Source organism: Lissotriton helveticus, chromosome 6 (assembly GCF_964261635.1).
Source record: "Lissotriton helveticus chromosome 6, aLisHel1.1, whole genome shotgun sequence".
Lineage (NCBI taxonomy): Eukaryota > Metazoa > Chordata > Amphibia > Caudata > Salamandridae > Lissotriton > Lissotriton helveticus.
In genome coordinates this window covers 612440589-612454856 of record NC_136067.1, presented here as the reverse complement: position 1 = coordinate 612454856, position 14268 = coordinate 612440589, and the positions used below count along the sequence as shown (strand labels likewise).

The window sequence follows — 14268 nt, the reverse complement described above, 5'->3', positions numbered from 1 at the left end:
GGCTGGTTCATTGAGCTGTGTGTGACTATTGAAGTGTGAGTTCTTTACTTTTTTTGCAGTTTCGTATGCTGAAATGAGTAACTGAGCTGATATGTGGCCAATCGGGCTATGAATTGGTTCGATGAGATAACAGAATGGTTTAATTTACATGAGCGGTGGGGGTCACTGGACGGATGGTTTGTGTGCTTAAAAAACGAGGGTTTAAGAAAGTTTAAATAACTGTACAATTCCCGAACGTTTCATACAATAGACGATAGATTCCAGACGTGCTTTCAGTCGAAAAGCATCCAGGCAGCTAGGAAAGTTGGTTAACAGTTTAGTACAATAGTGACGTAACCCTTCCTCCCCCCCCCCCCCCCCCCCCATCGGTTCAGAATCCCCGCTGCGCATCACCCCTCCCAGGAGCCGCGTACTGTGTCTGCGGTGACGCATGGCCCTGCAGTTGTCATGTCATTGGTATGCTTTCCTCCTTCATACAGCCGTCTGCCATCTAGTGCATTATTTGGACAAACACCGAGCTTCGCCGGCCCCTGGTTTCCCTCGGGTCCTCTCCCCCTCAGACCGCCTGGTGACCTTTATGTATCCGGCAGGCTGCCCTCCCTTCCAGGAGCCGGGAGACTCGCTACCTGCTGACTCTCAGCTTCCCTCGCTCCGGTCCTCTCCCTCAGACCCCCGGGACCTTGATGTGTCTGGCACCTACGCTGCGCTCCCTTTCACGAGTCAGAGCTGACACTGCCTGGTGCAGGCAGCTGCCGGGAGCCCCGAGGCACGGTGGTCCCGTTCTGCACTCTGTGCACCAGTGTCTGGACGGGAGGGTGTCTGACACTAGTCGAGATGTAGTTCACTAATTGCTCTGCCTTGGTGAAATTTTTTTATGTGTGTGTTTTTTTAAAAAGTAGGAATCGATTTTTAAAGCTAAACATTTGGCTAAAACGGTAGGCGCCCTCCAGAATAGGGAGTGTTGGCTGAGAGTGACAAAGTATTGTTTGACAAAGTATATCTCACTGAGCTGCATCACTCTCCAGCCTTGCCCTCTGGAGAAGCTGAGGGTGCCCTCTCTAGCTCCCCCGCCTCCTGAGTGGGCAGTGCAGCCTTGCCCCAGGCAGGCATCATGGGGAGTGGGGGAACGAGCACCCCCCCCCCCCACCCACACACATACACCCCCCCCCCCCCCCCCCCCCACACACACACACACACACACACAACCCAGGGATGAACTCGATTGACAAAAGGGGCTGTAAGGGCGCGCCGGGCTCCAGGCTTTCCTTGGAGTTGGTCTGTTTCTGCAAAATCGCCACTCAATGCACATCATATAGTAGGAGTGAGAGTAAACGGGTCTGGAAGGGGGGAGGGGGTAAAAGAAATAGGCAGACAGTTACTTAATGGAAACCTTGAAAAAGCTGAGGCTGCACACGGTGGGTGAGATGTTTCCACTCAGGCTTTTTTTTCATCCCCTCTCCCTCCGCCAAGCATCCTGGCCCCTCCCCCTTCTAAAGCTATTCTTTGCCATGGGTTTTGAGACCACCCTCCCGCCGCAACCAACACACCCTCCACACACACACATGGGAGACACCCAGCCCCCACCCCTTCCTGCGCGGCACTGGGTGCTCATCATGGCTTAAGAATGGCGGGAGGCATGCCTAGCGCTTTCCAAAAAAGTGCCCCTCCCCCTCGGAGCGCTGCATCACCCAGGTCCACCTACCCCGGTGCCGTTTCGTAAGAGCTTCCGACGGCCGGCACAGCCCTCTATTAAGGAGCAGATTGGGAGAGGATCTTCCCACTTGGAGAGAGGACGGCTTCCAGGGCACATCACACTTGGGACAGACAGGAGGCGCTGCACATCCCAGCCGGACCCTGCGCCCCTCAGCACTGGTTTTCCGCCCAGCTGCCCTGCAAGGAGGGGATCCTGCGAAAGAGAGGACTGACCCTGCAACCAGCATCACACCCAGGTATCAGCACCGGCACATCGCAGGGAGGGGCAGCCTGCTCACCTCTATCCAGCCAGGGGGCTCCCACCAGCCTCATTACTCACACCCACTCTTCCACAGTTCAGGGTCATAGCGATGCCTGTATGGGTGTTTGTGGGTGTGAGTTGAGGAGTAGAACAAATAAGGATAGAAAGAGAGGGACAGAAAAAGACAATGGGCAGATGAAGAGAGAGATGGAGCAGGAAAGGACAGAGTCCAGCCAGTGAAAGATGCGTTTTTATTTATTGTGGATAGACAGATAAACTGCTGAATAATTAAACTAATAGAGGAACACAGTGTTTAACATACATAGTTGTACCGACATACGCCACATAGTGACAAACAAAAATAGTTATTCATAATTAATTGTAGATTAAAAAAAACGGAGGCAAATATCTAAATGTATGGTATGGTCAAATACATACTAACCTGCATAGATTGGTACCCCAATAGGCAGAACGCCGGACTCATTGCTCGGAGGATGTATACACTTATTGCAGAGTTAAAAAGTCAGGTACATGGTATAAAGGTCGAAACAGGTGTGCACCGAGACACTCGGAAACCAAACCGAAATGTTAAAAGCGAGTTCTAGGATCAGGGTCTGAAGGGGGTACACGGGGGCATGTCCCTTCCGAGAGGAGGGGGCACGCAGCTGCCTGATCTATCTGCTATGCTACCTTTAGAACCGCGCAGGGCAGCTGTGGGCTAAGTCCCAGAAACTCTGTACACACGAGGCGAAGCCCTAGAATAAACAGGGGATGTTTCTGCAACACGGTACATATATTGTGAGTAGAGGTGCCGTCACTGCAGTGAGTGCGATGCTGCAGCTCGCGCGGTCCCTGCTAGCTGACGTCTGTCACTGGGAATCCCAAACTCCCGAAGTGAGGGTGCGCATGCGCAGAGCCTCCCGCGGGCACCCCCTGCTTCCTGATGCGCAGCCATGTGAGGAGTCTGGGGGCGCAGTGTGTGAGGAGGGCTCGCTGAATCAGCGTCTCCCGCGCGCCTGCTACCTGCGCGCGCCGAGGCTGGCGGCTGTCTGCCAGGTGCGGGCTGCAGTCATCATCAGATAGTCTGAGCGGACAGCACGCGCTGTGACTGCGTGAAAGGCTTGGCAGTGTCTCCATGTGACGCACAGTCTTATTATTCGCTCAAGTTTGTGCTTCAGGAGCTGGCAGATACTGGAAAGTTGTGGGGATGCTGAGCTAAATCTTCCCGCAAATGGTGTGGTGGTGATGCCCATGGCGTTTCTATTATGAAGCTGTGGTAATTATAATGCTGGGGTAAAGAAGTCGCACCGCTGATGCTGGCTCTGGTAGGACCGACTGTGACTTCGCACAATTAAGTGCACCGCGCGGAGTCCAGACTCCAGAGCCCCAGAGGAAACTCTTTCAAGAGGCCACAGCACACCATCCATGGGTGCGTTCTGTGTACCGCTGCGGGAAGGGCTCGCATTGAGCTCGCCGAAGGGTGGCAGTGCACGACCAAGCAACATATGCAATCAACTATTGCTCGTCCGATGAAGAACCAAAGGGACGGTGTCGGTTTAAGACAAATGCCCGGGGTTAAGGGCACATCCGAGTGATAAAATGTGATACAGAGTGCCAAGCTATATCGTTTCCTGTTAGCAACGCCAACTTGCGGCAGGCTTGGGATGTGCATGCCATTTGGTTAGTGACGTAGATAGTGCACTGAGTGACTTCTCTCTTCTACCAGCTACTTAGATAGTTGCTATGCATGCATGTACGCTTGGAGCAAGCGTACATGCAACTTACGGGACGGTCCTTCAGCGGTGCACTTCCCATCTCTCCAGGTAGGATTGGCAGAGGACAGGGCGTGGCGGAGGGCAGGGCACACATGGTGTGCAGAAGAAGCTATCCTGTCTCTCCTTGTGCTCCTGCACCATGCTAGGGCACCAGAAACACCCTTCCTGACCCAGCAGCACATAGAGAGAAAGGCGCCGGTTTCTCTCATCATTTTTTTTCCATTCTACATAGAAACAACAGAAAGCAGGCAGGGGCTGAGCCACAACATGCTCCTGGTTTCGATGTCTAGGAGGGCCTCAGACTGACACGACGGCGCAGGCCTTCATCCCGCCGGAGACCCCCTAGTGAGCGCGCTGTAGTCCCGGAGCGGTGCCCCGGGAGCTCTTGGCAGCGCTCCTGTGCGATCAGTCAGGGCCGCAGATTTATGCTGCCTGAGCTCATGGCCGCTCGCGGAGCTCTGCTAATTAGAAGCATACGGGCGGCTCGGCGCCCAGAGCCGGGCTCCAGCAACAGCAGCACTTCGGGTCTGCGCCGTGTCCCCAGTGGACGGCCAGGCCAGCAGCTGCTGTGTGCACGGCGGCCTGCTGTCTTTATCCCATTCCAGTGCACAGCTGGGCCTGGAGCAGCTGTGTGCGCTGTGGTCAGTGGTATCCCACCTCAGTGCACGGCCGGGCCTGGAGCTGCTCTGTGCACGGTGGACAGCCTTACCCCACCTCAGTGCACAGCCCCTGGAGCTGTTGTGTGCACGGCTGGGCCTGGAGCAGCTGTGTGCGCCGCTGAGGCCAGTGGTACCCACTTCAGTGCGCGGCCGGGACTGGAGCTGCTCTGTGCACGGTGGACAGCCTTATCCTACCTCATGCTCGGCCCCTGGAGCTGTTGTGTGCACGGTGGGCAGCTGTATCACACCTCAGTACACAGACGGGCCAGGAGCCGGCCAGTTCTGTCCAATTCCATTCCAGCGCAAAGCCAGACAGGAGCTGCGCTGACCTTTGAATGACCACCCCCCTCAGGTTATTATGAGTAGTTTCCAGTTCAGGAGTTTTGTTTGATAGCCTAATGTGTTTTGGGTGTTGTGGTCTTGTTTGCTTCAATTGAACTAAGCAGACTAACACATTGCAAGTCAATAATTTGTAGTTGAAAAGTTCAGACTGGAGACCCCTTCCCGTAATGACCTAGAGAGAGGTGCTCATCATAGCTGACCATATCCTATACTGAATCTCAACTGGTCAGGAGCATTTGTGCCCCTGGCAACCACATGTATCCCAGCCATAGCCAGGTCGAATCAGCCGTGTGCCTGGCAGCGAGGGCAGGAGAGCACCTGGATGCTCTGCGCCCAGCCATTTCTCATCCCAATCCACATGCTCCGTGTACATCCTCCAGCTTGTAGCGGTGTGTTAGAACCAGCAGCCGCCAATCACGTGGAGGGGCAGCGCCAGGGCTCGAGTCGGGGTACCACGCGGGTGGACGGCGTCCCCCCACTTATTTTACCAGGAGCTCGATTACTGGAGCAAATGGAGCCACACATTCACTCTTTGGCCTCTCTGCGGCAAGATTGGAGCTCATTCAGAACGCTGCTCAAGCGCTGGCTTCTCTGATGCAATCACATCTAAGGGGTAGGCGAGGGGAGGCAATGAGTCTGATGGTGCAAGCCACCTTTCGTGACGTCACATCCTGTTGTGACGTCAGCGTCCCCCCACTTCTTTTTTTAGGACTTGTGCCCTGGGCAGCGCTAATGGGAGGGGCGGACAATTGCTCAGGAAATGCCTTGGCTGATTGTCCTGGTGAACATTCAAGTATCACGCTTCTGAGTTGTCCAAATGTCAAGAGAAACACCTGCATCCACTAAAATCCGCTTGTAACTGGTCAGCATTAATTTTCACTATGGTATGGTACACCATAGTGGCGTCTTAATGCATGGGCACACTGGGTAGTTGCCTGGGGGTCCCACGAGCATATGGTCCCCATACAGACCGGAATTTAACACAAATTTTCCGGTAAACATTTTTATTCCTGTGAGTGGTTGTGTTGGCGGGGCCCAGTGCACTGCTTTTACTGGGGGCCTATAATACTGTTAAAAAAAGTGATTACCATTTTATGTTTCCTTTGCGCATTGCGGGCGGGTGCGCGGGGCTGCTCTACTCTTTGAGCAAGGCAGGGGAAGAGTGGTTTGCCCACTCCTGAGTACACAAAGACTGTTTAATGGGCCCTCTCTGGCAGCCCAAACCGTCATGCGCACTATGCCCTTCTCCATGCGGGCTGCTATGCAACCTGCATCGAAGAACATGGCCACCCATTAGCCCCTGGCTGGGAGGCATCCCAGCCAATCACAATGCTACTTGCAGCGTTGTGATTAACTTAGGGGAGGGAGTTGCCTGCTTCCTGTTCCTGTCGGAGGCAGGAGAGCAGGAGCCGAGAAGATGGGGGACCCGGCGGAAAGGTAAATTTAATATTATTTAAGATTCTTTTTTTATTTCCCCACGACCGCCCCTGTAACGCCCCCCGCGAACCCCCCGCAACCCCTCGAGCCTGCCCTCCCACCTGCGAGCAATGCCAGTTGCTACTGAGCTACTTCTGCTAGTACTGAGCTGAACAGACGCTGCAGAGAAGGCTGTATTGCACTCCAATCACTAGAGGAAAGACCTACTTCAGTAGACGTCCAAACATCAAAGCCCCATGCACAAGCTCTCAACATCACAGACCTAAATACTGTAGATCACACAGAACCTTTCAAGACATTGTTAATGAAATGCAGTCAACACAAGATGAAGGGCACCCTGTAGTCAGAAATTGGACCCGCATTCCATACTATAGCCTCAATCAGGCATGGTCACTGTGTGGATTCACTGAGGGGTTCTGGTACATCAGGACTCTCTGGAAGAGCCATTTTAAGGCTTGTGCAAAGCGGTAAATTGCCCACACCTTCCACAGGCCCCCTGCTGGGAAAGTGAACTTTCTCTCTGTTTCTCCCATGTCTATTTCTGCAGCTCAACCTCTATCCTCTATCCCTACCACTACACTTGAATCTGTTTCCCTTTGCCTAGTGTAATCTTAAGGGTTATGTGTTTTTGTGTGACCTTGTTCCCGAATCTTTGTTTTTTCGTCATGTGGACTTGAATTGGTAGAACATGGGTAAAGAACTTCAAAGTTGTTCTGAACACAGCACTCCAAAAACCAAGATAGCACTGCTCCCTAGAAAAGTTTTGTGCCTATTGTAGGAGAAATCAAGTCTGGTTGCAATCCTACTCCACACTTAGAAAATGCTAGAACACAGGAGGTAGGCTGACATTTTGCTGACAGGCTCGAAAATCTTGTAAAATGTAACCCACTTTCTTGACTTCAGTAAACTAATTTCCCAAAATTACAGTCGGCCAACCAGGTCTGACCGACAATGGTGAGTAGGAAAAAAACAGGAAATGAAGAGACCTATCGAACTTTGGAGACTTAACAATTTAGACTAGACAGAGGAATGGAACACTGAAAATGATCATATTGCTCAGTTAAAAAAACACACGGGTTTTGGTCTGTCAGGCTATTTTTAGAGCATCATCACTCGGGTAAAATAACTTTTCATAATTTTGCATATCATATGAATTACATTTTAAGGAAGGCCGTAATTACCTTGAACACAGCTGTTGCCTGGAAGTGCAAACGGGCGTGGCATGTGAGACACTCTCGCCTACTTAACCCCATGTCTTGTGCATAGTGAAGGAAAACATTCTAGGGTGTGTTTATAGGGCGGGCAACCTGTGAGAAGGTCTCTTTCTGTTCAGCATTTTGATCCCTGGAATGGGGCGAGGCAGTCAAAAACAGAGGCAACATTTGAAAGGCTAGAAATGTCAGTGAGTTCTCCCTTGATCAGCTGAATTGGAGGGTTACACACAAGGCGCTAGAAGGGGTTGGGATTTTTTTTATGAGACCCTACTCACCTTCGTGAGTTTTTATATGTTTTGGAAGGGGAGCATGGGAAGACGAGTGTGAGGGGAAAACACTAACCACCACATAGTTCCTTCATGTTTTTTATATCAACGTCAGCGTTTATAACATCGTTTTGGAAACACTATAAATCATATTAATACTTACGTCGCATCAAAGATTATGTAGCCATGTTTGATTCAAAGAGAGATAGCTAGTGATGTACAAAACAAATCCGTCAATGTTCCTTGCTTTAAAAGTCCTTCAATGCTCAAGCTTAAAAAGGAATGTAGAATATCGTCTTATTTTTGAACGGCCTGTAGGGCTGGGAAGTGTGCATTCACATGTCGAGCATGGGTGAGAAAAATGTTGTGAAAACCTCCATACTTCTAATATACCGGAGTGCATCATACCCACTTGGAATAGCAAGAGCAGGTTGCAGACTCTATGTTTATTTACCTGTAATTCCCTGCTCCGAGATTTACGAATACTCTTATTCCACTTTTAAAAGTATAGCAGCCTTGTTGGGATGGTGTGGTGAAGTTTTTAGAAAATGTATACCAGCAATGCTCAGACATGCCAGTTCCATTGTACACGGCCACAGAGGAATTAAGGGCTTTGTTGGACAATGGAAATCCGGCAGACCTTATATTATCCGACTTTTCGGCAGCCTTCGACACGGTCAATCGTAGGGTCTTGATTGACCGTGTCAAAGCCTTGGGCATCCGAAGCTCAGCCTTAGCCTTGCTATTCTCCTTTCTCACTGGAGAGAACAATCTGTCTCCATGGACAGCTTTCTTTCCAACTCTTTTTCCGCCCTTGTGGCGTCCAGAAAGGCTCTTCATTGAGCCCTACCTTGTTTAATATATATGTCACTCCCCTTGCGATTTTGATGAAAAAAACTGGGGATCTCGGTCATCACCTATGATGATGACACTCAAATGATCATTTCCGCTTCTGGCAATCATCATGAATAAGCTGCTAGTTTTCACAATTCTATGCAATTAGTCAACAATTGGATGTCGAATAATTGATTGAAACTAAATTCCGAAAAAACAGAAGCATTTCTGTTGGGAAACAAGATTTCCTTCTGTTCCCCTAATTGGTGGCCATCCAATTTAGGCTCGGTCCAGATCCCGATCCCAGTAGAAAAAGTGAAAGATCTGGACGTTCTTTTTTAATAATCATCTGTCCTTTGACAAACAGGTGAATGCTATCACCTCCAGTGCCTTTCTCACGCTAAAAAACTTGAGAAAAATTCTGCCATTTATCCCAATGGATTTAAGGAAATTAGTAGTAACTGCCCTTACGCTCTTGAAAATTGATTATTGTGATGGTCTTTGTATCAACTTACAGAAACACCTGGTTAATAAGTGACAGATCCTGCAGAAAGCGGCTGCCTGTCTTCTGGTGGGACTACCCAGACACCAATTGGTCTCAAAGACCCTGGTAGACTTTCATTGGATGCCAGTACAGAAAATAATTGATTTCAAGGCACTTTGCATTGCGGTCAAAGCTTTTCATGACGAGGGACCAGACTACTTCAAGACAAAGTTTGTGAGGTATATTCTGTCTAGGTCTCCAAGGTCCTCCTGAGCAGTCAATCTGACAGTGCCCAAATTTAAACAAGTCTGCTGGGGTGGCAGAAGCTTTATATATGGTATGGTACAACTCAACGGTGGAATGCCTTACCACGTCACTAAAAAACCTGCCCACCTCTGCTCTCTTTTAGAAAGAATCTTAAAACCTGACTTTTTAATACTTAGTTTGTAATATCTGCCCACTGTACAATGTTTCTTCTTCTGTGATAGGCTAGCACCAAGATGCCCTCTGGCATTCGAGTGCTTTGAAAAATCTGTTTTCATTTTATAGTATAATTGCTCTGAGAAGTACAGGTAATACCGCACTTAGGTACTCATTAAAAGTTGCCATTTAATTTCTTTGGGGCCGGTAATAGCTGATCTGTGTACTTTCATCCTAAAAGCAGCCAAAGTTTTCAGGTGAAAAATTTGGCTAACATGAACAATTACCGGGGCATTGAACCCAGTAATTCCTCCATTCTTTGTGGACTCTCAGCATCAACATCAGCATCAGCCAGATTTCCACCTGCCTCAGAGTTATCAATCTTGTGTCAGTATCACCAGAGTTGGGGACATATCAGCCAATTTCTTCACCATCCGTAATGAGGGCTCAAATGTCTGACAGTCCAGCTGGGAAGTGCTTCCACACTCTCATTAAATGTGTTGCAGCTCTGTTTCAAAGTAAACATTTAACTTGGATCTAAAGGTATTTAAAAGTACCATTTGCATGTTACAAACCAAATTCCAAACTAGGCACATTAACCTTCAATCTATCTCACCACCAATTTGAGCCTATTATGTGCAGTTAAGCTGGAGCTGTGCACCAGGGCTTTTAACCCACATATCTATTTCATAGAAGTGCATCTTTGGACCTGTAGATTACTCAAAGATAGCATTTGTCACAGGATTGAAAGCTGGGATCTTACACACCAAAATTCTCAGTAAGTCCATTAACCTAATGGAAAGTCTTACCTTTACCAGTCAACTTTAAGTAAGAAAACAGCAACATTTACTGAGAAATGCGGACACTATCCAGTTACAACTTTAGCTGGTTGATGCCAATTTTCACCGCAATGTCATTAAAACTGTAGTAGTCCTTCTGCAAATACAGTAACTTGTCTCAGAATTGCTGATACTCTCACATTAAAACTGGCACCTCTGCTGTGAATTGTGGGCATTCCCCATTTAAAGTATAGAATATTTCTTGAATTGTTGTCTTGCACCCTATGGTTTGAAGGCAACGGGCTCCCGTGACACAAATTGCAACCCTCGACCCAACAGCAATCTTTATTTGTCTCTGATATTTCATTTACAATAAAAATATCATGTTTGTAGTGAAAATCCTCAAACTAGTGAATATTGAAGGTGCCAACCGTTTTATTGCCTTCACATTCATCTAGAGTTAGTAGTGTCTAGGTAACAACTCCGAAACACATGCTCCCATTTCAGAATCTACATATTGCTTATTTTCTTTACGATCCTGATGGACTGAAAGTCATCATTGAACAACCACCATCTTTTGGAAAATCTATGAAGATGAAAAGTCCTAAGTGGTGCTCCTTCAACAACAGACAGGAAGATGCATATAACTACCATAGCACCCAGACTCTGGAGTGTGTCAATATTGAGTTTGAATAAGTTAATTCTAGCAATAGGGTGAAGGGTCCTGAGAATTTCATGCAACCCACTGGTCAGATGTTGGCAAATTATCATAGGAGAGGGAGGTTTGGAGTCATAAAGTAAACGGCGAGTTATAATGAAGAAGGAAGCACTAGAGATTGACGTTTTTGAATAATCTAGGAAGCAGTTTGCTCTTAAATTTTCTGTAGTATTGCAGTATATACCACTTAGCCGAGAAGTACTAGGTTTAGATCCCATACTACAGGATTCATGGATCAATATGTAGTTTCTTGAAAAGTTGCCAAGTTAAAAACTATATCCTGGATAGGTCTGTCAAATTGCAAGAGAAGAGATATGGTTGGAAATATCTGAGCAGTGGTGATCCAAGTGTACTTCTGCTGCAGGACCACAAAGCAACACCCAATATGCATAACATATTGAGTAGTATTGAGGTGATCTTCAGTAGTTATGTTAGCTATAAATAATTCATGGCAACCAGCCATTGTCATTGGAAGAGGCAGATTGGCATTAAAGTAATTGATGCAGGAGTTTGGCTTAAAAGAATTTTGGCGGTTCTGTAATTCAAACACCCAAACACACACCTTTTTCAGATACTGTAACAAAACTAAGTGAAGCTCAAACTACATTTTTGGATCAGAGGAAGGTCTACAAGATTGCTTGACTGATATGTAACTGAGAATTTCATCTGGTCAAGGCACCTTATTTTATTCTAAAAGCGATGTCACAGTAAGCGCTGGAAAATCGTTTGCTAGGTGGACGGGTATATGAATGCTATTTAGGAATTACTTTTTATTACTTATATCAGAAATAACAACAATGAGACATTCATCAAATTTAACTTGGATCACCAAAGCCTCACAGTGGCATGCCTTTAAAGCCTTAATAATTGAATACATTTTAGATTGTTCATTGGATAAACAATCAACATTTAATAAGGAGTATCAGATTATGGCATGTGCTGAGTCATTGAAGGAAATTTATGGCTGAGGGAACCTCTTTCTTACATTCTTCCCTAAATTGAGAGGACCAGTAATGCACCAATGAAGTCTAGCATGAGCTATGAAGATTATTTACAATATAAATTATTGTTTAATAAGCGTCATCATCATTAATGGACACATTGAAATGATAAAGACAGTGGCATGCTTAATACAAAAAGGGTGGTTTGTATCAAATTTATGACATTGCAAAGTAGGTAACTGAGGTGGAAATACTTGAGTTTTACTAGGAGTATAGGACCTGACAGATATTACCCAACAGTTAGTTCACAATATACTGACAACCTTATGTTAAGTACATTAATGGGTTAAAGGATAGAAACACTGGAGACTGTGGGTCTGCATCCAGAATCTGAGATCAAAATGGTAGTTGTGCGTGTACAAACGTGCAAAGCTTTAGAACTCCATGGTGATGCAAATATATGGTTTCTGGTTGATAAATCATTTCTCTACTTTGTGTGCCAACAGGGATAAAGGTAATCAAGCTTAAGTAATTGTTTTTTCTACATTTAAAACCGCGCACAAATAAAAATAATAATGTGTTTTTATAAAGCACTTACTAACCGAGAATTGCAGTTCCAAAACACTGTCAATGATGGGTATACCAGTTAAATGATGCTGAATTTGAAAGCCTCAGAAAAATGGAAACAAGTTATTCTTTCCAGGATTTAAATTTGTGACGTGTAGATCACATTCAAATGTTAGCTGTGGGTGCTTAACTCACTGAACAATCGTGTGTGGCGGCAACATGGATTTGGTCAAAGTGGTTGAGCAGATAGAGAGTGAGTTTTCAAGTTTTATAATTTGGGATGCATTTTTTTGTGGGATGTGGAGGTGGGGTATGGTAAAATACCAAATCCGTGAGCAAGTAAACTGCAAAGAAGGAGCATTTTAAGTCAACATCATGCTTGCATATCTGCCTCTCTATTGACTTAGCTGTCATGTGTTGGGTAGAATAGCTACAGTGTCCTTTCTGACAGTGTGCACTCCTACTTCTTTTCATTGCAGATCCATTCATGTGGTTGTGATCCGTGAGGGCCAGAGCAATGGAGATCAGGCTGTCCTCGGCAGTGGCCACTTTATGTGCAGCTCTGCTGTTGGTTTCCATAGAGGCAGAAGGTAACTTCTACACCCCTATTCCAACCCTGTCCTTTCATGCTCCTTGTCAAAGATGGTGCAGAATTGACTTTTTTCTCTTCCTCTCTCTCTCTCCCTCTCTCTTTCTTTGTAGCCCAGTGATTGTTTTCTTCCTGTACCTGTCTCTGTTGGAAATAAACGCCCCTTTCTGTCCTTCAGGCGTTTGTCTTTTTGTCAAATCTTGATCTACTTTCATTTTTTATTGTTTTTGCTGATTTCTGATCTCTATCAAATGTGTACTTGTCCCTCTGAGTTGCTACTCGCATATATCCCTTCAGACAGGGTTGGGTAGATTTTGTGTGATGTTGAGGGGGCCTGCCAGATTATCTGCAGGTCGAAGGTTACAGTGCTAGGGAACAAGAACCTGCCTGTACTGGCAATCACGCCTTCCCAGCACCAATTTGCCTTTATTTGTTGTGTGTGAATACAAACAGAGCTCTCTCACTGTATTTTTATATGACATTGAAATAAAATACTCCAACTCTGTTCTTTGTGGTACTGTGTTTTGTTGAACGTTCTACGCCTTGCTGGACTTTGTTGCAGACCCTCATTAGCTTTCCCAGATGCCTCGCAGGCATCACCTTAATGAGGAACAGAGCATAATTTGCTTATGCCACGTTTTTCTGCAATGACACCTCTCTCTGGATGCCTGGTTAGTGAAAGGGTTCTAATTTTATGGCAACAATTGCACATATTTCTGAATCTCAGGGCACTAAAGTTTACAGACAGCTGTGTTGACAACAGGGATATAGCTACTATTGGTGCAGCAAAAACAGTTGCACCGGAGCACAGAGCCCATTGAACCCTGATGATTGTTGTATTTTACTACCCCAGCAGGAGTCAAATGGGACATATTTCTTGCTTGCATTAGGGCCCATGGCATCCCTGCTACCCTGCCGGTTGATAAGTGCAATATCACATTCCAAATTCAAAGATTCAGGAATAGTGAGCTTTGCTGCTCAAACCATTTTTGTTCCTCTTGTAATTCCAATGCAATGGCATTATTTTTAGTGTGAGTAAGCATGTGCACAGCTGCAAGTAGTGGATGTTACAGGATGAAGGCACTCCTGGCTTTCCAAAAAGCCTTTGCAGATAGTTGTATACACTGTAGAAGATTTAATCTGACCAGGGGAAGAGTAATTTCATTTTGAGGGCTGGAAAGGTGAAGTAACACTTCAAATGTGTGGGGCTGTACGGGAAGGTCAACAATCTTCTACTTTTGACTTATGCATTTAAAGATGTACATTTGCTGCATTTCCCGTAAATGCTT

At 46.6% G+C, this 14268-nt stretch overlaps 1 protein-coding gene across 6 annotated transcripts in view; it reads left to right on the top strand.

The window, feature by feature from the left end:
* Positions 1-1748: 1748 nt before the first annotated feature.
* COL12A1 (collagen type XII alpha 1 chain) overlaps positions 1749-14268 on the top strand; it is a 433058-nt gene continuing 420538 nt past the window's right edge. For 2 of the 6 annotated variants that reach the window (XM_078648068.1, XM_078648070.1), the window contains exons 1-2: positions 1749-1949; positions 12870-12980. In XM_078648068.1, coding sequence (XP_078504194.1) covers positions 12908-12980 — 73 coding nt within the window. In that variant the 5' untranslated portion in view covers positions 1749-1949; positions 12870-12907. Of the gene's footprint in view, positions 1950-12866; positions 12981-14268 lie in introns of all 6 variants that reach the window. The other 4 variants (XM_078648071.1, XM_078648073.1, XM_078648069.1 and 1 more) reach the window with 3 other exon arrangements.